The 27598-nt window shown below is 40.6% G+C and overlaps 1 protein-coding gene across 4 annotated transcripts in view; it reads right to left on the bottom strand.

Moving 5' to 3' along the window:
* Positions 1 to 367: 367 nt before the first annotated feature.
* uso1 (USO1 vesicle transport factor) overlaps positions 368 to 27598 on the bottom strand; it is a 79766-nt gene continuing 52535 nt past the window's right edge. For 2 of the 4 annotated variants that reach the window (XM_080196122.1, XM_080196131.1), the window contains 11 exons: positions 23074 to 23094; positions 16425 to 16535; positions 15785 to 15903; positions 13009 to 13190; positions 12766 to 12887; positions 11740 to 11875; positions 10568 to 10746; positions 8764 to 8838; positions 5197 to 5313; positions 3801 to 4016; positions 368 to 1556 (listed from right to left, as the gene is read on the bottom strand). In XM_080196122.1, coding sequence (XP_080052248.1) covers positions 1485 to 1556; positions 3801 to 4016; positions 5197 to 5313; positions 8764 to 8838; positions 10568 to 10746; positions 11740 to 11875; positions 12766 to 12887; positions 13009 to 13190; positions 15785 to 15903; positions 16425 to 16535; positions 23074 to 23094 — 1350 coding nt within the window. In that variant the 3' untranslated portion in view covers positions 368 to 1484. The remainder of the gene's footprint in view (positions 1557 to 3800; positions 4017 to 5196; positions 5314 to 8763; positions 8839 to 10567; positions 10747 to 11739; positions 11876 to 12765; positions 12888 to 13008; positions 13191 to 15784; positions 15904 to 16424; positions 16536 to 23073; positions 23095 to 27598) is intronic. The other 2 variants (XM_080196136.1, XM_080196144.1) reach the window with 1 other exon arrangement.

Genomic DNA, 27598 nt, shown 5'->3' with positions numbered 1-27598 from the left:
GGAGTGAGGTTTGAGGGACTCCAGAGTTTAGGGCCCAGGCAGCTGGAAGCATGGCTACCAATGTCAGAACAATGGAAATCAGAGCCACGCTAGAGGCCAGAACTCATTACTATATTTAAAGACATGGGCAAGATGTACAGTCAGCAGTTCAGTCCCACACAATTACTCAGATCGTGTTCAGATTGGAATCCAACCAGATTTTAAACTTCTCTTGTAATCTTGGTTAGATCCAAAAGTAAACAGCATTCCGATAAATCACAGATATTCAATGTACAACAATTATTTGATCAATATTTAGTTAAAACATATTAGGACAGAATGGTATAAAATTCCACTGTGTGAAAATAGTGAAAATATTTATCTGAAATTTCCTAGATATGTACTTTATTTCCAAAACACAATTACAATCTTTTTCTATAAAGTCTACTATCTCATTTTATTCCAATTTGGCGTAATAGCCAATAAATTATATAAATCATACAGGATCTTGTATTAGCAATATAGCTAATGTAGTAATCAACTTTTGTCTGTGGCATTGTCTGCAAATAATAATCCACCTTAATGCAATACCTGTAATTCCAAACTGTTCAAATGTTGTTCAGTTATTAACTTCACAGCACATATTTCAATTTGTTGCTGAACTTGAGGGACAGAACACAGCTTTTGAACAACGGAAAGGCACACTAGATCCTCTGTGAATGACAGACTGATACCAGTCAGGGTGATGACCAGCCCAGCTGTTTACCAGCGCATGGCCTCAGTGCAGAAAGGCTACCCAATGCTGGTGAGCCTATAGATCCAAACTGAAGACACAATGCCTCACACCGATGCAAAGCTCAGCAAGATAGATGCCCCACATTTCACTCCTACAACACTCTGCTCTCATACTTGATGGACACATAGATTTATGTAAATCAATGAAATAACTGGCTATTAAGGTTCAATCCATTCTGGTCACAGGAGAGTTGTGTAGGACACCTAGTTGCTTGGATTCTTGATGTGACACTTTGCCATTTTCTCAAGGGCTGCTTTTAAACTCCAGATTGGTCTGCAACCTCCCACAATAATGCATTCTCTAAAAAAAAAATTCAACATATTGCAACATTGCGCGAGTTTAGATTTCCATAATGCTGTATGTTATACAGGCAAAACTGTAGACTAAAATTGGCGAGCTATTCTTCACTTGGATAGTGAGTTGTTGCTTAGTGTACCATGAGGGAATGCTTGCAATTTACTTTTTCCCTTAAATGGAGAAAAACAACTTTGTTTTGTTAAAACTTTAATACTTAAAAATTAAAAGTTTCTCTCCTACCTGGTAAGCAAACTCCCATTAACTGGTAGAAGATACATTTAAACTTATTTCAAAAACCCTTTCCAAAAGAAAAACAAAACATTGTTAACTCTGCTTCTACATTATGCATTTTGTGGTAACAGAAGCCTTGACCATCTTGATGTTTTATCTCTTGGTTCTGCCTGTAACACATTTAGCTCAGTTCATCATCATCATCATCATCATCTTCTTGGTCAGCAGACTCAAGGTCATCCTCATCTTCCACCTGTATAAAACAATAGATGTGGTTTGTCATCAGACTACATTACCCCAGTAGTTACAAAGTAAAGATCTGATATTACAGTAAAAACATTCCACATGATACCAAAACACATCTGCAAATTAGCTCAAAATCATTCTCCAAAATTTTTACCTGAATCAATATATAGGAATTTCTTAATATGCCAACTAAATTTCAAATTCCTAGACTTAAGTGCTTTTTTTCAAACTTAATACTCTTACAATTATGCCTGACGTACTAGAATCCCCACAGTGCAGGAGGCAGCCATTTGGTCCATTGAATCTGCACCAACTCTCAAAGAGCATGTTATCCAGGCTCCCCCCGCCCTGCCCCATCCCTGTAATGCTGCACATTTACCACAGCCAATCCACCACACCTGTGGGTTGGCCGTGGTAAATATGGGAGAAAACCAGAGAACCCGGAAGGACAGCACGGTAGCACAGTGGTTAGCACTACTGCCTCATGGCGCCAGGGACCCGGGTTCGATTCCCAGCTAGGGTCATTGTCTGTGGGAGTTTGCACATTTTCCCCATGTCTGTGTGGGTTTCCTCTGGGTGCTTTGGTTTCCTCCCACAGTACAAAGATGTGCAGTTTAGATGCATTGACCATGCTAAATTGCCTCAGTGTCCTGGGGTGCTTAGGTTAGAGGGTAAATATGTGGGTTAAGGGGATAGGGCCTGGGTAGGATTGTCATCGGTGTAGACTCAATGGGTTGAATGGCCTCTTTCTGCACTGTAGGGATTCTATGTTTCTGTGACACCCGCGCAGAAACAGGAAGAATGTGCAAACTTCACATGGACTGTCACCCAAGGCTGGAATCGAACTTGGTCCCTGGCTCCTGTGAAGTAGCAGTACAAACCACCATTGTAACCCTGGTGCCTGGTTGCTGTGAGGCAGCAGCGCTAACCACTCTGCCTTTTTATTTGTATGTCAATTATGCAAAATTTAAAATTTAAGCCATTTAGATCAGCAAGTCCAGGCTCCACACAAGCCAGCTCCCATCCCACTTCATCTCACCATATCCTTCCATTCTTTTGCGTGTGTGCATCCAGTTTCCCCTTTGACACACACTATTCTCCTCAATCACTCCCTATGGTAGCAAGTTCCACATTCTCCCTACACTTTGGGAAAATAAGTTTCTCTTGAATTCCTGCTTGGATTTATTGTGGACCATCATACATTTGTGACTCATTAGTTATAGACTCCCTAAGTGGAAACATCTTCATTGAGTCATTGAGATTGCCATTTTGAAGAGTATTCCCCACTCTCACCCCAGATCCCTGACATTCTCTCTCCTTCAAACAACTGCCCAGATCCTGTTCAAAAGTTACCATTGACTAATAGGCGGTATACATCAAACTGTAGCTACATACTGATTCATATTCTTTTACCAATTGACTCAAGCCCCGTGTCAACTAGTTTTCAGACTTGCAGCCACAAGCAAGAGTTTTTCTCCATTTGTTCCAACACAACCTTCATGATTTTAAACACTATCATCAAATTTACTATTAGCTTTCTTTGCCCTACAGAGAATAACTCCAACTTTTCCAGCCTCTCCAAGTAATTTTAACTCTCACCCCTGTACCATACTGGGAAGTAGCTTCTGTACTCTGACCAAACCTTCATGTCCTTCCTAAAGAGTGATGTCCAGAATTGGACACAGTGCTCCAGTTGGTGCTGCACTTGTGCCTGAGAAGGTATGGCATAACTTGCTGGATTTTATACACCATTTATTTATTTATTTACAGTGAAAGATCTCATTTGCTTTATTAACTTAGATAACTTGCCCTACCGACTTCAAAGATTTATGCACAAATACCTAGGCTTCCCTCTCTCCTTGCAGAAAATGACCATTTCAAACCCCTTCCAAACTGCTGCAACCATCTAAAATTCTACTCAACTCTAATGATTATAATCACACCACAAAGGGCACTTAACTTTAATTTCTGAATCAAAGTAACAAATTTACTTGCAATTGGCTTAGTGCAACTAATAAAAATACACCTTAAATAAATTTAAATAGTTAAAGTGATTAAAGTTTTGATGTTTGTAACGTGCATCAGCCTGAATACACTCCTTGTCTAGCTTTAATTAGAGCAATTTCAGATTTTCTGCCCTAAGTGAAGGGCCAGATGAAACATGAACAAAGTTTGTGCTACACCCATATTAACTAGTATAGCAAAACCCCACGTAGTCATTAAAATGTTCATGCTGCTATGTCATACATACTGGTTCTCCAAGCTCCTTAAGCTTGTTCTTAAATCCAAAGATTTTCTGGTCCTGGTCTGCGAGAAGCACCAACAGATCATCCTGTTCCTTCTTTGATTCCGTCACCTCTTGCTGGAGTTTCCTCTTGTCAGTTTCAAGAATGGCAATTGTGCTGTTTGTTGAGGCTAGTTGCTGATTGAGGGTCTTTTGCTCATCGGTCAGGAGTTGTACCTGATCCTGCACACATGAATTCAACAGAATAATTCCACATGAAGCTTATAAGTTTAAACCTGGCTTAGCCCTCAGGCTTGTGGCACATTCCCTACACTGATCATCATTAGGTTTTTGGGGTCAGACAGAGAGAGGACATGTCCTTTTTTCCTTCGTGCTCTGCTACTTTTCTTTCGGCTCACGCCCAACCCTTGTTGGCCCCCATGATGCTATGCCCTTATATTTTGGCTTGTTATTTTCTTGTCTCCTGGGACTTTTTCAATTTTAAAAATATATTCTTACTCCTGTTAATTTTTCTTGTGAGGGGTGGCGGGGGCAGGAAGAAGAGAAAAAGAGGGCGATGGTCTGGTTCTGCCGTATTTCAGGTGGTTGTTGACATGGCGTGTGTTAGGGGGAGGACTTTTTAGGTTGGGGTTGTGTGCGCTTCTGGGGTTGGCCTGTACCGATGATCATTAGAGCAGCAGGAAGGCTCTTCTCATCAGAGCCAAGTTGATTAAACAGGCACTTTGATAGAGGTGCCCAAGACTTTTCATATTCTTCCTTATTATGCGAGCCAGCCAGGCCACTGTTTATAGCCAATTTCAAACTGCCCTTGAGAAAGTGGGTGATCAGATGTATGAAACTCACTCAGTCATCTCTCTGATGGTTTGGCAGATGCCAATCTGGTCATTTTTATCCATAATAATAAGACACAAAGTGCTTGTGTGAGTATTACATCCACGGCAGAAAATGATAAGAATAGAATAACTGGAACTAAAAACTGAATTTTGCCAGCTCCATGTTGTTCTTCTGATGTGATTTGTGTGCATCTTTGATGTACTATGAGTCAGTGGTAATATATACACAATGCACAGATCAGTTAGAATTATTATAAAAGTTGAGTGAGCCACTGTATAGCGTTCACATACTGGAATGATGAAGTGCAATACAGTAATCAAACATACAGGAATGTGCAGTATACTATCTCAGTGCAAATCCAATTTTGCTTTGTGAAAACTGGATGCTTGTGCACTTGGATGTTTAAAATGAGATATATTAGAATAAGAAAGCAGCCCAACACAAATGATATTTATAAATTAAACCACAACCATTACGCACAACTCAAATAACTTAGAATAAAGATATTTTAATTTGTAAGCTGTACAATTCAGCAGCTGGTTAGAAATAGGCAGAATGGATAACGTACCTTTAACTTTTGATTTTCATCATCCAGTGCTGCTAGTCTGCTTTCGAGCTGAGAGATTTTCATTAATGCAGAAGCACTGTCATTATCCCCTGATGCTGCTTCTCCTACAGCGACAGGCTTTAAATCGGGTATCAAAGTGAAAGTGAACAAGTTTAAATTGTTGCAAGTTAATTCACAGAAAATGCTTTACCATCTCTCTTATTTACCAGCATGTAGCAATGAAAATGAACTTCACAGTGAAAGTTAAAAAGTTTAGACTTTCAATTATACTTTATTTTCAAATTTTGCTGCATTAGGCGTACATCCAAGGACAGTTTCCTGTGCTGAGGTAGCTCCATTCTCTACCCTGAATGGACCTACCTCGCATTAAGCTGATCTTTCTCTAACACCCTAGCTTTGACTGTAACACTACATTCTGCACTCTCTCCTTTCCTTCACCCCAAGTACTCTATGAATGGTATGCTTTGTCTGTACAGCACGCAAGAAAATACTTTTCACTGTATCCCAGTACATGTGACAACAATAAATCAAATCATAACAGTTTTTGATGGAAGGTGTTCTAAAATTCTAACATTCCTACTACCAACAGTTGTAATTTCTGGGCTTCTAGCTTTGCCATTGTGTTAAGGATGGGCAACAAATGCTGGCAAACTGTTCAGTGGTGTTTGCGAGATATTAAACCTATTCATTCCCAATCAGAGAAACAAAAATACTTTGAACGGACGTTGATTTAAATTACAGATTAATTTGGAACTGCTAAATCCTTTATAATGGTTCTATACACGACAATATGCCTGGAGTATCTATACTCAGGGTAGACTATCAGTTAAGAAAACGCTAGATTACCAACAGTATATCGGCTTCCTTACTTTTTGAATGCAACTCCTTACATCAATTAACAACATTAGTGAAAGAGAGTTAGCACTCAAACAGGATCTACATTTTAATAAGTGACTCCACAACCAATGCTGGTGCATTCCCATTTTCAGCAGGAGAAACTTGGGAAGGATTCTCCCACTGTGGCAGTGGGAGTACAGAATCAACCAGCAACCAAAAAGTCAGAAACCCACCAACACAAAATCACATTGCAATGCTCATAATGGCAGGTCTGTCTTCTCTCTGGCTGGTGGCATGAATGCCAATTACATCACATGAATACTTAGAGCTACCAAAGACAAGGAACGTGATGTGGAAGGAGAGGACGAGAGCGGGGCGAGGAGGTGGGTGAAGACAACAAACAATGGAAAACACAGAGGAGAGGGAAGCTGGATGCCCCCTCCAACCCCACCCCAAGTCAGCACAAAAAGCTCATAAACAAGGGGGTTAAAGGGATACCGCTTCATTTGCTGGCAAAGGGATGCATTGGGTTGAGGTCCAAATAGGGCACGAACACTTCGCAGGTAATGGGCTTAGGGTGGTGGATGGTCGAATCAAGGAACTGACTTCTTCTTGACACTGCTAACCTTTTCCCTCTGGGTTGCCGACATCCTGCACAGTCTGAACAAAGACAGGCGGACTGGACAAGGTGATGAGTGAATGCTGGACTAGTGTTTAAATATGGTGCTGGGACTTCCTAATCCATGACGTGGAGATGCCAGCATTGGACTGGGGTAAGCACAGTAAGAAGTCACACAACACAAGTTAAACTCCTGTTTGTGAACACAACTTCTCATTCACCTGAAGGCGGCGTCTGAGACTCCGAAAGCTTGTGCTGCCAAATAAACCTGTTGGACTTTAACTAGGTGTTGTGAGACTTCTTACCGTACTTTCAAATCCACCAGAAGATTTGATAGGGACTTACCTGTGCATAATTAATGAGCGTATCATTTTAGAAGCACAGCTAGACCTAAAACTCAAAAGGGCAATACCTAAGAGCAAAAATCTTTTCATGGAAAAACTGACTGTGCAAGTTTCTCTTACTGGATTCTCTGGGTCTCAGCTTGAAGGTTTGCTAAATTCTGTAACATATGTATGCACTTAAGTTTAAGCTGTCTAAATCTTTGGAACACACGTAAATGTAATCATGTTGATGCCAATAGCGCTTTTAAAAATTGCAGTGGTGGCTGTTATTTCTAGAAATTGCTGAATTAATTGCTATTGCAATATACGGAATTAGTTTTTTTTAAAAATCGTGTATGTAATTCAGTGTTTTGATTGGTTCTTTCTGCCAATACTCAGTAAAGGTGCTGAAGGGAAGAAAGAATCTCACTCAAATCAACATCCTGCATAATGTTGAGGCAATGGTACAGAATTCATGATTCCCACCTTTCCTGGTACATAAAAGCTTTTGAGATGCTCTTAATTCACTTGCTCCAACCAATCGCAAATGCAGTGCTCCTAAAAGGCCGATCCAGCTGTTCAAAAATATCTTTGAGACAGTCCAAGTTAGGGGTTTGCACACAATGTTGCCTTGTATTTTTCTCTCTCTTTCCAGGGGCAATGGGCCTGCTGTACAAGCCTTTTTTTGTTTTTATTTCACAATTCAGGTTTGGGCAGATAAAATCGAGGTGCACAGTTGGGCTTTGTGATCATTTTCACAGTTAAAGTAGACAAGCATTTACTTGACCATGTCGCTTTATCATAATCACACTATGTCCCAAGTATAGAAGGTTGACCCAATGATATAAAAAGCTCACACTTCCAAAACCGGCACTGACATGGCACTTTCCAAGTCTTGACTGTACATTTCCCAAATGATGAGGCTAAAAAATGGGCCCTCACTTCTTTCAGATGGATCAAAGAGAATTTCATGGGTTTTTTTTATTTGTGGGACATGGGCATCGCTGGCTGGCTAAAATTTATTGCCCAATTGTTAAATATCTTCAGAATATCAAAATGTAATTAACATGCTTGATTCCTAATTTTTACAAAATCCACATACTACCCTGTGCAAATACTTCATGTACTTGTATTGCAGAATGTGGCTTTTTTCCAACTGACATACTACCACATCAGGTGCACTGTTGCACCCCCTACCATGGAGCATTAAGGAGTGGATTTAGAGATTTGACTCAGCACCAGACACCATCTGAAAGTATCAAGGCCAAGACCAATTCCAGAGACTGAATGAAAGCCACCAACAGACTGTTCACATACAGCTCACAAGATGGACTGAGAGTGGATCAACTGGCTGCTCAGTTGATGTTATTGAGCAGCCCGAGTAAAAGGGTAAACGAATATTGAAAAATCTTGAATCAAGGAAGGGGAAAAGCTTGAGATTGTGCGAAAGAAATCTCGTTTGTGCAGTTCCTGCAATCAACTCACACTGAGAAAATGAATAGGTAAAAAAAATGAATATAACAGCTGCAGTTTACTGCAATTAAATCACAACCCTGCTATTTTTAGAGAAGATAATAAATGGTTCCTAACTGACAATATACGTAATATTCAACATTCCCTAAAGAGCTTTAATGACCTTTGTGTAAGAAATAACTACTAATGAATTTTATTGGTCAAACATACTCAATTAGAAAGATCACTAACCTAATTTTAGTGGCATGGCCTCAGGAGTTTAAAAATCCATATACAACATGCGCATTTATAAATAAAATAGGGAAGAAACCCTACCTTGCACAATTCTGTTTGTTCACCAGCAGCACCTGTGCAGACTTCAGCTGTATTTCCTGTTGTCTGATTAGTCCTCTATAATTAGGTAAATCAGAGCTCAGTTAATCCACTTTGCACCTTCCACCATACACAGCTATAAATGCAGTGTTAAAAAGTGCAGACTGATCAAACTCAAACACAATCAGAAAGTACTTAAAAATATACTTTCTGCAATCAAATTCAAATCTACAAAGTGTAGGAACAAATCACTACAGCCAAAATGTCAGCTCAGCAGAAACGATAGCCCAGAGAAACACCATGGCTCAGATAGATCTCTTTTGTCTCTGGGGGAATCAAGGGATGAGGAATGGGCAGGAAAATGAAGTTAAGGCAGAAGATCAGTCAGGATCATATTGAAGGGTGGAACAGGTTTGAATATGGTTAACTTCTTTTTTTTGAAAGTGAAGACCTCATTGCTATCAGTACAGGTTCTTAATCAGGAAAAATAGGCAAAAGTATGGCATTCGATCAAGTGGAACAGTGGCTAGTGTTAGGGCTAATTCTCCAAGACTCTGACACCCTTCCTTAACTGTTGTGTCAGAATTGGATGCAAATATTCTAGGTGAAATCTCACCAGTGATTTGTAACGGTTTACCAATAACTTCCTTGTCTTCATATTCAATTCCCTACTTACAAAGCCAAGTATCCCATATGTTTATCAATTTGCCCTGCCAAAGATTTCTTGTTACACGAACATATTTAGACATGAGGCAAGAACAGAAATGGTCAGCTGATTTTCTACATCCTCCCATTAGCATCGACTTTCCCTGCTGTCTCCAGACTTGCACATGAAGAAACTGTCTTCCAGTCAAGATAACAAAGGGTAAGCTGCATGATGGTACAGGGCTCCCAACAACAGCAACTGTGAAAAGCTTTAAGACCATCAGGAGTGGTCCTCTGTTCAAAAGAAATGCGGAGGTGATTTCTCCTTCCTGACAGAGGTTGTTTAAAATTATGAAATGGATTGATAGGGTAAATGACTCTTCCACTTGTGGAGAGTCCAAAAAGTAAAACAAAGTAAAATTTAATTATTAGCGTTACAAGTAAGGCTTACAGTAATACTGCAATGAAGTTGCTGTGAAAATCCCTGAGTCACCACAATCCGGCACCTGTTTGGATACACTGAGGGAAAATTTAGCATGGTCAATGCACCTAACTGGCACGTCTTTTGGACTGTAGGGGAAACCGGAGCACCTGGAGGAAACCCATGCAGACATGGGGAGAATGTGCAGATTCCACACAGACAGTGATCCAAGTCAGGAACCAAACCTGGGTCCCTGGCGCTGAGAGGCAGCACTGCTAACCACTGTGCCATCATGCCACCCTATAGTATTGGAATTATTAGTGACTAAGGAATTCAAGAGAAACTTTTTTTTAAAGCCAGAAAGTGGGGAGAAGGTGGAATGCACTATCACAGAGTGAAACTGAGATAAATAACATCCAAACCTTAAAGAAAAAGCCAAATTGACATGAGGTATGAAGGAATATACCGAAGTGGTAAGATGAATTAAGGTGGAAGGAGGCTTATAACATAAACACTGAGGTAGACCTGTTGGATCACATGGCCTGTTTCGATGCTGCAAAACTCTAAAAATACCATTGAACAAATGCCTGATTCTCAGTTTATCATCTAAAAGTAATCACTGTTCCTTGGAGGATGTTCTGGGTAACAGATCTATTCTCACAAGCTATCTGATCCAGAGCCTGAATGAGAAGCCACCGAGAAGTGATGTATCTAAAGGATAAAATGTCAAATATTTTGTACCAGTTTATCGATTATGGATTCCTTTTCAGCCAGCTGTCCTTCTAATAGATCATGCTGCTTTTTCAGTTTTTCGATCTCTTCTCGCAACCTTCCAATTTCTTCCGCATCAGCCTTGGGCTGGATGCCATTGATCTGTGCTGCCTCATTGTGGATGTGATGTTGGCTCTCTAGGGGTTTACCTAAGCAACAGAATTAGCACACACAGACTTCCTGAACATGTAATAATCAAAGCAAGGTCTGCAATTCCATCCTGTAACATAAACGTATGGATATCAAGTTGCCAGTAAAACATTGAAGAAAAAAATGTAATTTTGTAATTGAAATCAGGAGTTGGATTTTGCAATGCATTGACAACAGAAACTGAAACATTCCAACCGCCCTTTAAAGTTTACAGATGGCCCGATTTTTATTTACCACTTTTCCTTTCTCCTGCACTAATTAAGCTTCAAACTACCAACATCACCTTGCTTGGATGTTGTTTGGATGTGGAGAAGCAGCTCAGTTTCTGCCTCTGTGGCAGTGGCTTTGTTTTCTTTTCATCAAGGCTCAACTTGTAAATGGATATTAGGATTAAAAAAAAGAAAAAAATACTATGGCTCAAAAATGCAGAGAAAATAAAGCCACTCCTGTCAGATAAAAATATTCCTACTGAATGGTCAGACAATCCTAAAAGCAGTGTTTCTTTTTTGGAGGAAAGGGGTGGCAATCTAACCAGCTTGCTGTTCCCAAATGATGAAAGACTGTAAACAGTGGATCCTCTTCTAGTTTCCAGGGCAATTACTTACATAATGCTAAAAATGATTTTCAAAATGGATCCATAACTCTATTGCCAAATGCAAAAGCAGAAGAATTCACTGTGAAATCTCAATAATATCATTAATAATCTTTCCAAAAAGTATCATACTTTAAGTCTGTTGATAAACATGTATTCCATCTGCTGAGGATTCAACTAAATCCAAAAATTGTAAATATGGTTATGATGGATAAGCAGCTTTCCTTTGAAGTGCTTTACAACAATGGCTTAAAAATCTGTAGAGACTGAAGGGAGGGGGAGCAAAACCAAGTTACATTCTAATTGTCTTCATGCATTCCTGAAAATTTGCACTTTTGACAACTGTGTATGCCTTGGATATTAAAGAGAGAAAAGTTAATGGGATTGTTTCACACTGCACCTTGAACTTTGAGAAGGTTGTACTGGTCCCGTAACTGCTGAATCTGGGATGTCTGTTGCGTTATAGTTGTTTGACTCTGCTCATTCTGATTGGTTAAGGTAGTTACTTGTTTCTTCAATTCATTCAGCTGCATATCCTGCATTGCAATGAAGGATGGTCAAGATTTATAGCACAGAATCATACAACACAGAAGGCTGTTCAGCTCACTGAACCTTTTGGCAGACCTATCTACAAGACCCACTTGTCCTGCTCTTTCTCCATAATCAAGGAAATGTTTTCCCTTCAGGAACTTAAATCAACTTCATTGGAAAGTTATTGATTAATCTGTTTCCCTCACACTTTCAAGCATTGCATTTGAAATCTTAACCACTCTTGGCATAAAAGGCTTTTCCTCCTGTTGCTTCTGGTTCTTTTGTTAATTCTCTTCTGTCCTCATCGTTAGGTAATTGAGCTTTCTGCCACTGAAAACTGCTGCATAGGAAAAATATCCTGCTTTCAGGTCCCCATGTCCTCCCTGAGGATTCCATCCTGGAATACCAGCACGCAACTGAATTTATGAAGAGCTACCAAAAGGCACAGTATTTCTGTACAGTTTCCCAGCAGGAAGTGGGGGTGTTGGCACAGTGGTATCGTCAATGGATCAGAAATGCCCCAGGGACCTGGGTTTGAACCCCAATTGGTGGAATTTGACTTCGATTTCAATCAATAAAAATCTGGGATTGATGACTTTTTTTTTAAAAAAGCCATCTGGTTCACAAATATCTTTAGGCAAGGTAATCTGCTATGTGGAAATTACTATTTTTCCACTGTCACTGGTTCAAAATCCTGGAAATTCCTCCCTAACAGCACTGTGCGAGTACCTACGCTACACGGACTATGGCAGTTCAAGGGAGCAACTCACCATCACCTTCTCAAGGGCAATTAGGGATGGACAATAGCCAGCAATACCCACATCCCACAAATGAATATAAGCAAAACGTCAGGCAGTCTTCAACCCTGTTGTTTAAATCTGGATAAAGTTGTTACCTGTTCACGGATAAGTTCCTTGTACTGATTGACTATACTGTCATGTTGCTCCAAAGACTTCTTCACTTCCTCTTCCTTTTTCTCATCCTCACTGGATTTTTGGACAGCTTTTGTTATAAGAACTGATTGGAAACAGAATTGCAATATTTGTTGAGGGGCAATGGGATGGTGGACAGAGGGAGAGATTACACATAAATTGAAGTTTCATACTGTTAACACCATAATGAAGTTAGCCAAGCTTACCTTCTAATTCTTTAACTAATTTGGTGAACTCATGGTCAAACAGCATTTGCTCTGGGCTACTGTAGCTGGGCTGAGGTTTCTGACCAGCTCGCGAGTACAGCTCATGCTTGCTGATGTAGGCCAACTTCTCAATGAAAATTTCTTTCCCAATTCTCTTCTCAATGAGTTGTTTTAACTTTTCCCTGTATGAAGAGAGGAATAAATTGAACTCATCACGTAGTTAATACCACGAAGACCACTTAAAATAACCAGATTATCATTCCGAGAAGGAATTTCAGAAGCCTAATAGGTTCTATAAATACATTTGGGTGTTTAATGAGTCCCCTTCTGGACTATTTCCCAACCCTTTCTGCACTCCAAAAATAAATCAATAATCTAGACTTTGGGGTGGAGGAGGAGGAAGAGGAAGAGGAGTTACACGATGGGAGTGTGGGAAAAGTTATTTCTGTGAGCACTTGCACTAGTCATTTTAAATCCTTTTATCCTGATGCACAGCTCATACATAATCTGCCAAAGGCGATTCTACATTCGGTAGCCTCCTGTACTATAGGCAATATTGTGATCACACTCCAGGCTTTTTAGAATCTTCTTCCAAAGCTGTCCACCCTCAAGTAATGAGTCTCTGCTCAAGGACCATAATTTCATTTTCTACTTTAGGGCCAAATTTGATACCTTTTACTCGGTTAACACTCTTTCTGATGCAAGTCCCTCAATCATTTGGGAGACTTGCAAGGCCTTTGCTAGAGGTTTGGTCATTTCATATAAAACTAACAAGAAGCACAAATTGCTAGAGCTACAGCACCAGTTGGAAATCTGGCTGGCCTTATTAGAGGTGGAGTATAATAAGAATCCTAAGCATGCAATGTTGAAGGAAATTGGAGTCATTAGGGTAGCATAGACTCCTTGTTAATTCAACGTGCTGAGAAGAGCGTGTTTGCTAAACAAAAGATGTATGAATTTGGGAATAAGCCAAGTAGATATTTGGCTTGTCTTATTAGGAAGAAATCAGACTCGAGGGTGATTGTTTCAGTGTTGAACTCCAGGGGAGATAGGAAGGCTGGGCCTGGGGATGTTAATGGGGCTTTCAAGGATTTTTAATCTGATGTAAATCAAATCAAGCTGATGATATTCTGGCACGTATGGAGCATTTTGTTTCTTCCCTTGAGTCCCCCTCTATCTCAGAGGGCCTGAGTTCAGCTTTGAACACCCCTATCTCTGGGGACGAGATGGCTTCTACCATAAAAGAGCTTCGATTAGGCAAGGTGACCAGGCCCCATGGTTTTGGGTGTGAATTTTACAACAAATTTAAGGACTTACTAATAGATTCTTTAATTGGTATGTACAATATCCATTTGAAACAGGTTTGCTACCATAGTCACTTTGTGAATATTTCCTTAATCCTAAAGCCAGGCAAGAATCCCAGCAGTGTACTTCTTATAGGCTGATTGCTGACTGTTGTAGATTCTAGCGATGCTCCTAGAGAAAGTCCTTCTTGTGATCATCCAGGGTGATCAGACCGGGTTTAATCAAGAATCAAAACTCATTTAATGTCAGCAGTCACTAAACATTATTCAGGTCTTTCAGAAGCGTGTTATAGATGGGTTGGCAATTTATTGGAATGCCAAAGGTTTTACTCTGTCTCTTCCTACATATAAAATGATTATGCTGCACTCCCAGCTTAGATTCACATGAGAATGGTCACACTATACTGTACCATTCTGAGGGCTTGTTCCATTATTTGTAAAAAATGAAAAATCTTCAATAAAGTTTTTTTTAAAAATCTAGACAAAAATAGGACAAAGACAGAAAACACAATTTGGGGACATGGAGGTAGTGGCTTCCTCCCTGGGCAGGATGATCTAGTGTCTCCCCAGTCTGCCAGTCCACTCTCAGGCTAGTTTGAAATAATAGAAACTAAACATGGTTGCTTTTACTTTGATACTGGAATTGATTGGATTCTATGGGATGGAGAAGATACCAGAAGCATCAAAGACCATTAAGACTATATACCTGGATTTTGTTGATATTGTCCCAGAAGAAAATATTGGAGGCCTGGAAGAGTTTTCAGGAAGTTCTTCTGAAGGGAGCAATAACTCAACGCTATCAATACTAAGATGACGGAAACAATTAAGATCAGAAACATGGAAACGCCAGTCTCTCAGGGAATCTCTGAGATGCATCAGCTTTCTCAGCTAATTCCAATCGCCAATCCTCCAGGGTTCAACATGCAGCAATCAGCAAGACTGCTGAGGTTTTATGGTTTCATTCCAATATCTGGATCTTGGGGATTATTAACTGAATACTAAACTCAACCTACAAAATGGGCAATGCAGGTGGAGGATGTTAAAAGGCTGGATAATTTCTGCACTCGAATGTTCAAGAAAAAATGAGAGAGAGATAGTGCTGCATTAGGCAGCAGTCAACAAATCACAGATCTAGATAAAGAAAATTTGGAATGCAGTGTGGGATGGGGACGGGACAGGTGGGAATGAGGGACATGGCAACTTGGGGTTAGCCGACCAGAGTATTTATCACAACACATTTCTTGCTTCCTAAAGTGCCCAACCAACCCCAATCTTCTCATTCAATAATTCACAGTAAGGAAAAAGAAATCAAAGTAGTTTTCAACATTAGCTACATTTGTAAACTTTCCCAAATCAAATCAACCCCTTCAGGTGGCAACATTTTGCTCCAACTTTTTGCAGCAACCATGCTGTTTGCAAGTGGTCATATGCCTTGAACATGTTCTGTACTCAAGGATTGTGGAATGACTTACTTAGTGTAATTCTCCAGTGAGTTCTCATTGTAGTAGATGCAGATGCCCAAGAGAAGGGCACAGAGACCTTGCACGAGTTGTTCCTCTTCCCCAAGGTTCTCTGATATCTGTGCAGTTAACTGAAGGATGTTGTCAAGGCCAACTTTAAACCAGCGACTTGGAAATAGAGGTTAGGAAAGTAAAAGTGACAACGGAATGGAGTGTTTATTCAGGAAGCATTTCTTTCCAGTAAATATAGTATAACAAATACATTTAGAATTTTATTTTCTGATTAAACATCTTCATTGCTACCATCTATTTTTAATGCACATTGCAACATCTTTCTACTGAATGAGAACTGAAAAACACAAACAAAGCAATGAGAAATATGTGGTCAAAGAAATAGGAATATGTTTAAGATAACAGGGTACAAGCTCAAAATAAAACTGAAATACACAAAGAAAATATCATCCTCTTGGAACTCATTTGTTTCCTATACACAAGTACAACCTTAAAAAATCTAATGAAAAACACTCAAAGTGGCATGAAACTACACGCAGTGCACAGCCGAAGGGAACTGGAGCATTACTGCTCCACCATCTATATTTTTCCTAAAGAGACTGTTGGTTCCAACTTTCGAAAACAATGCACAAAAGGATACGAAAGGGACATTGGTCTGGTTGTGCAGGAAGTGAGTGACAGCGATAGGGCAGTTAGTCATCCACGTAGACAGCAACATCAGCAGGCCAACCCGTGTCTGTACCTTGCTTCCCTGAATTTGAACAACAAAACGTTAGCAATGAGACGGTTATATTTAGTTTCCAAATTTCAGGTGAAAGTTTGGGCTGTTAATTGGGTCTGTCAGGCAGTCTGTAATACAACCGATTACAATTTTATAATATTTAGTACCGCAGAATAAAGCAGAGCTATGAAAACAATTATGCTGGTCTGGTTAAAACCCACAAAATCTAAACAGCTCACAAGTTAAAGAGAGGATATCTGTTGTAGGTTTGGCTCTAGCTTTAGATATCCTCCGAATGTGCAGCTGCAGCATTCCTCTCGCGGTCTTGCATACGGGGACGTACCCATTTGCCCAGTATCTAACTGGACAATAGTGTAACCCAGGGCTGTAATCACAACTTTCTGACAGAATCAGAAAATTGCATTTTTCTGCTCATAAAAATGGGCTGAGAAAAAGAGTAAAGAGACACCACATACAAATAACATGTGATCATACAAAACACCAATTATAAGCAAGTTACCTTTACACAATAATAGTCTAATAACCCAATCTAATTGGAATATCAGTGGAACATCTTGCTTGGTAAACAATATCTAATTCTGCTTTGGTCTATTCCAATCTTCTGGTGCATTTAATGAGTTTTTCTCTCCTTTCTCTGCCACGTTCATATAAAAGGGGAAGGGCTTTGGACACAAACACCTGTGTTACACCCAGCTAGAGGGTTGAGAGTGTTTACAATTGCTGAGGGCAAGTGTTCTCATACAGGTCTTGTTCCACCAAGCCACCTTATTTACATCATTGAAAGGGTTACTTAAATGGAAACTATTGTTACTCAAGCACCTTGGACATCTTACTTACATATCTATGTCATTGTTGAGATGAAAGATAGGTGGTGTTGTGCAGCACAAAATTGTTACAAAAGGATGATCCAAGTAGCAATAAGTGCTGGAGTTGGTGAGAATCCCACTGCATGATGATATCATCAATAAAGATGATTGAACACAAGCAGGGCCAACTAGTCCAAGCTTGTGATGCTACACGAGTTTCTTCCCGTCATATTTTATCAATCCCCACTAACATATCCTTCTAATTCTCTGTCCAACTCGCCCTGAAATGGATCTATATTAATCACCTCAACCCAATCTGTGGTAGTGAGTTCCACATTTTCACCACTCCGTGGGTAAAAAAAATTCTCCTGAATTCCCTTTTGACTATCTTATATTTAAAACCTCTGGTTTTTGACACCCTCACAAGCACGAATATTTATTTTTGATTGGCCCTACCAAACATTTTCAAGATCTTAAAGACATCTATCAGGCTACCTCTCAGCCTGCTCTATCTTAAAGAAAAGAGCCATGATGTAGAGATACCAGCGTTGGACTAGGGTAAGCACAGTAAGAAGTCACATAACACCAGGTTAAAGCCCAACAGGTTTATCTGGTAGCACAAGCCACTAGTTTTCCGAGCGCTGCTCCTTCATCAGGTAAGTGGGAGTTCTGATCACAAACAGGGCATATAAAGGCACAAGCTCAATTTACAAAATAATGGTTGAAATCCAAGTCTTTACAGGTAATCAGGTGGAGAGACTCTTCCCGCTCAGAAAGGACAGTAGGACTAGGGGGCACAGCCTCAAGATAAAGGGGAGGCGGTTTAGAACGGAGTTGAGGAGGAACTTCTTCACTCAAAGGGTGGTGAATCTCTGGAATTCTCTGCCCGTTGAAGTGGTGGAGGCTGCCTCGCTAAATATTTTTAAGATGCGGGTTGATGGGTTTTTGATAAGAGAAGGGATTAAGGGTTATGGGGAGAGGGCGGGAATGTGGAACTGAGCCACGACAGATCAGCCATGATCTTATTGAGTGGCGGGGCAGGCTCAAAGGGCTGGATGGCCGACTCCTGCTCCTATTTCTTATATTCTTAAAGGTACAAACAATGTGAGTGTTCTGGCTGGAGACAATACACATCTCTTTAACCTGTGCTTAACCCTCTCCCCACTCACATTGTCTTTTTTTTGAGGATAAAAGAAAATCGGGGGAAGGGGTAGCAAAAAAGGAGAAAAATAAGAAAAGGGGGGATAAAATAGGGGAAGAGTGGCAGGAAGAAAAAGAAAAATAACAAAGAAATAAAAGATAGAGAACAGTTAAAAATTAAATAAAATGAAAACAAAAGGGGTGGAGGTGGGGTAGCGCTAATCATCTGAAGTTGTTGAATTTGACGTCGAGACCGGAAGGCTGTGATGTGCCTAGCCGGATGATCTGATCAAATCCGTTGTTTGATCAGATCATGGCCAATCCGGTTGTGGTCTCAACCCCACTTTGCATCTGACCCCATAACCCTCAGTTGAGTTGTCCATCAACAATGTCATTTATATGGACTTTAATAAGGCATTTGACTAGGTCCTACATGGCAGACTGGTACAAAAATTAAAATCACACGGGTTTGGTTGGCTAGATGGATGCAAACTATCTAGGTTATAGAACACTGTTTAGCGATGGAAGGATGTTTTTCAGAATGGAGATCTGTAGCTACTGGTGCTCCGCTGGGATCAGTACAGGGATCTGTAGTTTGTAGTATATATAAATGATCTGGAGGAAAATGTGGGTTGTATGATTAGTAAGTTTGCGTATAACACAAAGATTGGTGGAGTTGCTGATAGTGCTGGAGATCGTCAGAGGATGCAACAGGATATAGACAGATTGGATTTTTGTGCACAGAAATGGCAGATGGAATATAATCTGGACAAATGCAAGGTGATGCATTTTGGTGGATCAAATTTAGGTGTAAATTACACTGTAAGGCAGAACCCTTAGGGACGTTAACACACAGAGGGATCTGGGCGTGCAGGTCCACAATTCCCTAAAAGTGATAGCACAAAGTGATTAAGAAAGCATATGTCACACTAGCCTACATCAGCCGGGGCATTGTGTACAAGAGTTGGCAAATCACGTTGCAGCTATATAAAACCTTGGTTAGGCCACATTTGGAGTATTGCATGCAGTTTGGGTCGTGACACTACCAAGAGCACATGGAAGCTTTGGAGAGAATGCAAAGAAAGTTCACCAGGATGTTGCCTGGTCTTGAGGGTGTTGGCTACGAGGAAAGGTTGAATAAACTCGGATTGTTTTCACTAGAAAGACAGAAGCTGAGGGGGAGACCTGATTGAGGTCTACAAAATTGAGAGGGTGTATGGCCAGAAGCTTTTTTCCCCAGGGTGGAAGTGTCAGTTACCAAAGGGGGTACAGGTTCAAGGTGAGAGGGGGAAAGTTTAAGGGAGATGTGAGGGGAAGTTTTTCAAGCAGAGAGTGATGGGTGTCTGGAATGTGCTGCCAGAGGATGTGGTGGAAACAGTCATGTTAGCAACATTTAAGAGGCATCTGGATGGGTACATGAATAGGGAGGGAATAAAAGGGGTTACATAAGAACATAAGAAATAGGAGGAGTAGGCCAACTAGCCCTTCGAGCCTGCCCCGCCATTCAATAAGATCATGGCTGATCTGTCGTGGCTCAGTTCCACATTCCCGCCCTCTCCCCATAACCCTTAATCCCCTCTCTCATCAAAAACCCATCAACCCGCGTCTTAAAAATATTTAGCGAGGCAGCCTCCACCACTTCAACGGGCAGAGAATTCCAGAGATTCGCCACCCTTTGAGTGAAGAAGTTCCTCCTCAACTCTGTTCTAAACCGCCCCCCCTTTATCTTGAGGCTATGCCCCCTAGTCCTACTATCCTTTCTGAGCGGGAAGAGTCTCTCCACCTCTATCCTATCCATCCCATTCATCATCTTATACGTCTCAATGAGATCTCCCCTCATTCTTCTAAACTCTAACGAGTACAAGCCTAATCTATTACGGTCCAAGTAAGGGCAGGAGGTTTTTTTTTTAAATTTCGTTACGGCATCATGATTGGCATGGGCTTGGAGAGCCGATGGGCCTGTCCCTGTGCTGTACTTTCCTTTGTAATAATCTGACTAACTCAGACTTGAATATATTCAATGACCCAGCCTCTACTGCTTTCTGGGAAAGAGAATTTCACAGACTAACAAACCCTCAGGGGAAAAAACCCTCATCTCTATCTTAAAAGGATGACTCTTTATTTTACGTAATTGTCAACTCGAACATTAAATTGCAAAATGCTTACAGTGGTTATTTTGTATTAAACCACAATGTTCAACGGTGGACACTTTACATGTCACCACAAAGCTGACCATCAGCTCCAGGGACAGAGAATACCTTCTTAAGAAATCTCAGATTCAGGTGGTGACAGACTATCACATATATTGAGTTTCTTATAAATATCATTTAAATATGACACAACTGATGCCTCCCCGAATTTGGCACAAGTTAAACTGAAATATTCTAAATGGTGAAACATGAGGCAATCTGAAAACAAACATTTTCTTAAGCAATGTTTTTTCTCTCATTAAGCCTTGCCCATTTTCTCTACATGCACTCACAATGAATGTGTTTACCCCACGTCTGTTGATACAAGAGAAATGATAGCATGGTTACATAACAGCATTGATAAACGTGTCTAGACATGGTGTGAATTTAATTCTTGCAGGAAAAAATTCCATGTTGCCAGCAAACAGCAGCATCTTGGTCCTGAGTTAAACCATTTGTTTCCCTTCACTCAAACAACAGAATTAATATCAGACCAAAATATTTTAAGTATCAAGACTCTGAAATAGGGAAATTGATTCTCTCATTAACTCAGGCTTGTGCAGTCTAATCCCAAGGGCTGAAAGTTATTTTCTGTACAAAAGCAATTTGGAGTTATTCAATAATTTAAATTCAGCCATGTGAACAATACAGGAAATTAGGAATTCTTAGAGAAACAGACTAGATCAGGCCATTTGAATTAGGCTACTTTGAATGATATGCAGACTGTATACCAAAGTATATTGAGCATACAAGTTAATGATCTGCCATTGAATATTCAAGTACTTGGAAATGTCTGAACTAGTTACAAAGACAGGTGTGTAGAATTATACTTTGTGTAGTAGAACAGATTTCTCTTTTTGACAATCGTTAAACCCAAATTTTATGGCCCAGATTTTCCCACAGTGTTACTGACATGCCAACTTTAGTTGTCTAACACACCAATCTCAAAATCAATAACTTTTCATATTTTCCTGCAGTTTTTAAAAGTGGGAATACACCACAGGAGAGGACTGAAGCAGCATAACCATTCATTCCCAGAGGCGTGAATATCCAAGCAGGGCAGTAGCTGAATATCTTAAAACTGGCGTTCACCAGTTTGAAGCAGCAATGTTTTGCAAGTCATGTAACCATCAATGCCAACTACAAGCAGCAACAAATCTGCCAACCACCCACTCCCCAGGAGAGAAGATTGTAGCACAAGCACACACCCAACTGACATTCAGCCACCAAAGATTTATTCACAGCAAAACACAGACTCCTCAAAATGCTGCACTGAAATTAGCTATAATTTTACCATTACAATTGCATGCCCAGCCACAGGGAACAGGGAAATAAATTAGCCTTAAAAATCTGCAAAAATGACCCTGAGTAGGATGTTAGTGCTGCAGGAATGCAATACTTTCCAAGTTTTTTTTGTGTTACATATTTGTATCAAGCACCTGCATATCAATTATATGATGGGCTGCAGAGAACTGTTCCTGCCAACTACTTTAACATGCATTAACCTCAAGGACAGTGCAACCCACTTTCATTCCTCACACCAGCCACTGAGTGAATCTGCCCAGTGTGCACCTGCTGGTGGCCAGTCTGTGCTGGGAATTGGGAAAAAAAAGCAAAAGATTGGAGTTTAGTAATAAGTGATGTAGTTACATTTAGATTGCAAACATGCACCTTGAGTGAACAAGCAGCACAAACAGGAGGAAAGACTAACACCAAACATCTACATAATGTTAGTATTAAGTTACCATTATTAAATCACCGTATGGTTTAGTCTGAATGCAAGTGAATGATACACAGGGCTGTTGCACGTTTAGATACAGTATGGGAGCAATGGTGTTGATTTTGTCTAGCTGTACAGGAGAATAAGGATAAATGAGGCCTATATTGTACAGACATGGGCAGTCCAAGACCCAGCATCAAGCATATGTACTAGACATGTATCTGAGGCAGAGGGATGGGGGTTGGTGGGAGAAAAGTAACATTCATGGCCCACAGGATCAGGCCTTACAGCAGAAGAGGGTCATTTGGCATGTCATGCCTTTGGAAGATCTGTCCAATTTAGCCCTTACTGCACACTTTCCTGCACAGCCCTGTGATCCATCATCCGACAACCCTTTTGACATTGGGGAAAAACGCTAATTTCTTATTGCACACTGCCCCCTTGAGGGGAGGGAGAACAGCGAGAACGTCAAGTCCTCTTTCTTACAATCTAGTTAGCTCGTAAGTACACAAAAAGAAACTCAGTGTAAACTCCCAGGTTACATAGAGCCCAAACAACCTAAACATAAAACATAGAGACACCCAGGACAGTGCTTCAATCACTCAATGCAGTTAGAGAATGTAGCTCAATTCAAGGCAAGAGAAAGGAACCCTGCTGCAACAAGCAAATGGTCTCTGTGCCAAATAACTTACCCGTCTGTTGATCTTATCTCCCTGTAAATCATACAGCAAAAATGAATATAAAGAGAGACTTAAAATAACCATTTTAATCAAAGACTTTTTCTCGTGTTGCACCTAATACTTCCAAGATGATGGAGGCCAAAATCTTTTTTATTGCTGAATGTTGTAGAACGGGGCTTGAAGGGCCAAATGGCCTACTGCTCCAATTTCCCATCAAACACTGAGCAGTTGCTTTCTGCTTTTCCAAACATGTCACTTGACCCCAGAGTATTTCCCGAATGCTTCAACTTTCAGAACCCTTCTGATGGAATTGACTCTTTCTCTACAGAAGCTGCCTGACCCGCAGAGCGTCTTCAGCATTTTGTTTTTATTCTACTTTTATTTTACTGGCCAGTTTCTACAGGAAGTGCACATTGCCTTTCAGCTTACATCAGCTAACACCTGCGGACTTGGCAGCAACTGTAAAACTTGAGGGCTAATTGTTGCCTCCAATACCAACACCTTTGGACTGCTATTGGAGACAAGTTTACTATGTTAGCATGATAAAACTACGTAGAGAAGCTAATAGCCCTACAAATGAACAAAAGCACTGGACAGTTGCCTGCATTACACCAAAACAAACAGTTGCGCACAGTACAGATGGGGTGAGTCTGATGGGAGGGTAAAGTCATGGTCCCAGGTGACCAGAGGCTGCTCTTTGAGGGAGAGCTGAGTGGTGCTAATTTAATACGAGGATCACCACAGCTCAGACAAGGGATAAAGTTGAGAAGGAAAGCCTTCATGAATAACCTCAGTTGGTACAGGAATTGGCACTTTTGCATGTGTGTGAGCTGAATTGATGCATTTTCAAGGACACACAATCTCAAATGCCATTAAAATTGACAATCTCGTTATTGTTGCACTGCTGTTTGTGGGAGCTTGCTATGCACAAATCGGCGGCTGCATTTTCGACATTACAACAATTGCTACAATTCAAGTGACGATAATTCCTGAGATTGTTAGTTTTACTTTTACAATCACATTGGTGGGTGCCAGGAAAAGTGATCTCTGCTATAACTGGCAGAGTCTACATGCAAAATTGTAGGATCTGCTGGATAGTGGAGATTAGCACAGACTGATCACAGAGTTAAAATGATGATAGGGAGAGTCCAATCTGGCAGAACTAAGGAGGCAGGGAAACCTGGCTGGCTGTGGTTAGAAATAGAACCAGTGAACAGATTAATTGAAACATTCCAGTTACTGACTTGTCTGCATTAGTTGTCTGTCCTCCTTCCCCCATTAAAATCATTAAAGGCAGATTGGATTCAAATTTAGCATTATTAACCACCCCCCGCAATCCAAACCCACTGGCTCTGAGGGGTAGGGGGTTAAAATTACATAACTGAATGCTGCTGTAAGGTTCATTGCTCTCAAAATAGAATGGAGTGAATTACAGGGAGAGACTGCAAATCAGAACTTGGGGCTAGTTACAGACAGGTGAATTAACAGATTGGAGACAGTATAACTAGTTTCTGAGTGGGGAAAGCTGAAACACACCTTGTAAAATTGCTTTGCCCATCACAAAAACACATTCGACTGGTAGGGCCAAAGTACCTCAACTGTATAAAAAAAAGTCTTTAAATGTATTAAACTGTCAAAGTTTACCAGGAGTTGTTCATGCGTTTTATGTTTGTGTTAAGCTTGTAGTAAGTTTAACCAGTCACCTGTAGCTCAAGACAAAATTGCCAGCAGATAGCGGCAATTAGAATCAGCCCAGGGACAAACTAAACTAATGTGGATGGATTGGGATAAAGAGAGGGATGTTTACACTTTGACTAAGATTCAGCAGTTAGCATTATGGCAGAAATACACTTCCAAAACCCCTGCTGTCTTGTCCCTTTTTTATTCATATTTCGGCATTAATCTTTGACATGGCCTTCATAGCGAAGGGGATTGAATATAAAAGTAGGGAGGGTTTGCTGCGGCTGTATAGGGCATTGGTGAGGCCGCAGCTGGAGTACTGTGTGCAGTTTTGGTCGCCGTACTTACGCAAGGATATTTTGGCCTTGGAGGGAGTGCAGAGGAGGTTTACTAGGCTGATACCGGAGTTGAGGGGGTTGAGCTATGAGGAGAGGCTGAATAAACTAGGCTTGTACTCGTTAGAGTTTAGAAGAATGAGGGGAGATCTCATTGAGACATATAAGATGATGAATGGGATGGATAGGATAGAGGTGGAGAGACTCTTCCCGCTCAGAAAGGACAGTAGGACTAGGGGGCACAGCCTCAAGATAAAGGGGGGGCGGTTTAGAACGGAGTTGAGGAGGAACTTCTTCACTCAAAGGGTGGTGAATCTCTGGAATTCTCTGCCCGTTGAAGTGGTGGAGGCTGCCTCGCTAAATACTTTTAAGACGCGGGTTGATGGGTTTTTGATAAGCGAGGGGATTAAGGGTTATGGGGAGAGGGCGGGAATGTGGAACTGAGCCACGACAGATCAGCCATGATCTTATTGAATGGCGGGGCAGGCTCGAAGGGCTAGACGGCCTACTCCTGCTCCTATTTCTTATGTTCTTATGATGGACTGATGTTCATCGATCCCAATCCATTTGCTGATCTTCCTGCTACAATTCAGAATGTGGACAGTGGGTGGCAGGTTGGAGCTGATTTTCCTCTCGTCTCCCAGTTCCACCCTCACCTTCAACTCATTGATGGGAGGTTCTTCTTGCCTTTTTCACTCAGCCGATATATTTTAATTCCCTGAAGCTTCTTCTCATTTACTAATATCTCCGGACTCCCTGATCCATCTCTCACTCATGGACTTCCAGGAACTTTTCACCTTGATACTAGTCACTTGAATATTGACAGACAAACTAAACCTTATCCAGTTAAATAAACCAGGCGCCTATACGGTTAGCTTTACAGGTAACAAGCAATAATATAAAGAGTACTTAGGAAATAATTTTACTGGATGGGCCTGTGATATTGTTTATAAATTGTTTTTAACTGCAGAATAAATGATTATTTAAAAGGAGGAAATGGTGATTTGTGTTTGTTTCTTCATTACCCTGCAACTTAAACTGGCAATAAAATTGTCTTGTCCAAGTCTTGAACAATGCCATCCCCTTTCTTATTTATTTTATGCCTCAAATATAATTGTTACCGACACAAATAGCACAAACAATAACTCCAAATCTTACTTACCTCAAATATACATTACAGGCATCCAGAAATTGCCATTTCACAAACCAAACACTGTTTTCCATCATGAATACACAATAGGATGGTTTCTCAGGAAAGAGGGAAACCTCAATGTCAGAAGTCTTTGGATACAAGTTGTGTCATAAACACCAAGATTACTCAAAGTTTCCAGTTACTTTTACTGTTGTGGAAATGGATCGAGTACCTGGAAGCGTAATATAAACTCTGGTATTCCCACTGAGATTTATTGGTAAAGTGCATTTTGTGCAGCTTACATAATGTGACAGCGCAGTGAAGGCCATTCAGCCCAACTGCTTCATGCTGATGTTATATGCTTTATGAGCTTTCTCCCAACCTGTGTCATGTAACCTTAGCAGCATAACCTTATAGTCCTTTCTCCCACCGGTACTTCAGGACTCCCAATAACATGCATCACAGATTTTTATCCTCAACACTCATCATTAATGACTTTAACAAAAATCCGAGACGATTTAACAGGTTAGTCATAGATGTCAACTACAATTAATTGCAGCCCTTAAAATAAGGTCAACTATCTTAAAAGGGAAGAAAAACTACAGAAACTTAAACTTCATTCCAGGAACATAGCATTTAAAGAAACCATATAAAATATATTAAGGGGAGCCCTCCTTTAGCATTACTCATGGATAGGTTAGAGTGGGTGTTCTGGGTAGGTCAAGTATATGGAGAGAACAGTATTACTTATTACTCAGGTCTTGTGCTGAATTCTGACCCCACTAGTGAAAGGGCAATGTGCCAACACACTCACTCTTGAGGGACATTAGACATTTTCAGTATAAAAATTTGAACCTTTGAAAAGTTGGAGTCTCTGCTCCAACTGAAACAATTTCTGTAGCCTCCATCGTTGTGCAAGTTGTCAGTTTACACTCAAAGGTGCCAAACAGCACCACTGTAGAGTAATACTACTGTGACAGACGCCACCATTTGTATCCTCACAAACCCACATACCAGACACGTGAAACACTCTCATATTTTCAACAGCTGGGGAGTTTTATAGCATTACGAACACAGTAGTTTTAACTCTTAAAAATGCCGGAGAGGCGCTGATCTCCAGCCCTGCCCTCTGAACAATGATGGTTCAAGTGAGTTAGCAATGAAACAAATGGAACTCTAAAGTGCAGAAAAGATTTACCAGGACGTTGCCTGGTATGGAAGGCATTAGGTTGGAAAAACTTGGTTTGTTTTCATTGGAACGACGGAGGTTGAGGGGCGACCTGATAGAAGTCTACAAGACTATGAGGGGCATGGACAGAGTGGATAGTTAAAAGCTTTGTCCCAGGGTGGAAGAGTCAATTACTAGGGGGCACAGGTTTAAGGTGCGAGG

Source organism: Carcharhinus amblyrhynchos, chromosome 1, assembly GCF_965287045.1.
Source record: "Carcharhinus amblyrhynchos chromosome 1, sCarAmb.v2.hapA, whole genome shotgun sequence".
NCBI lineage: Eukaryota > Metazoa > Chordata > Chondrichthyes > Carcharhiniformes > Carcharhinidae > Carcharhinus > Carcharhinus amblyrhynchos.
The sequence above is the reverse complement of the archived record's forward strand: the minus strand, read 5'-3'. Positions and strand labels throughout refer to the sequence as shown.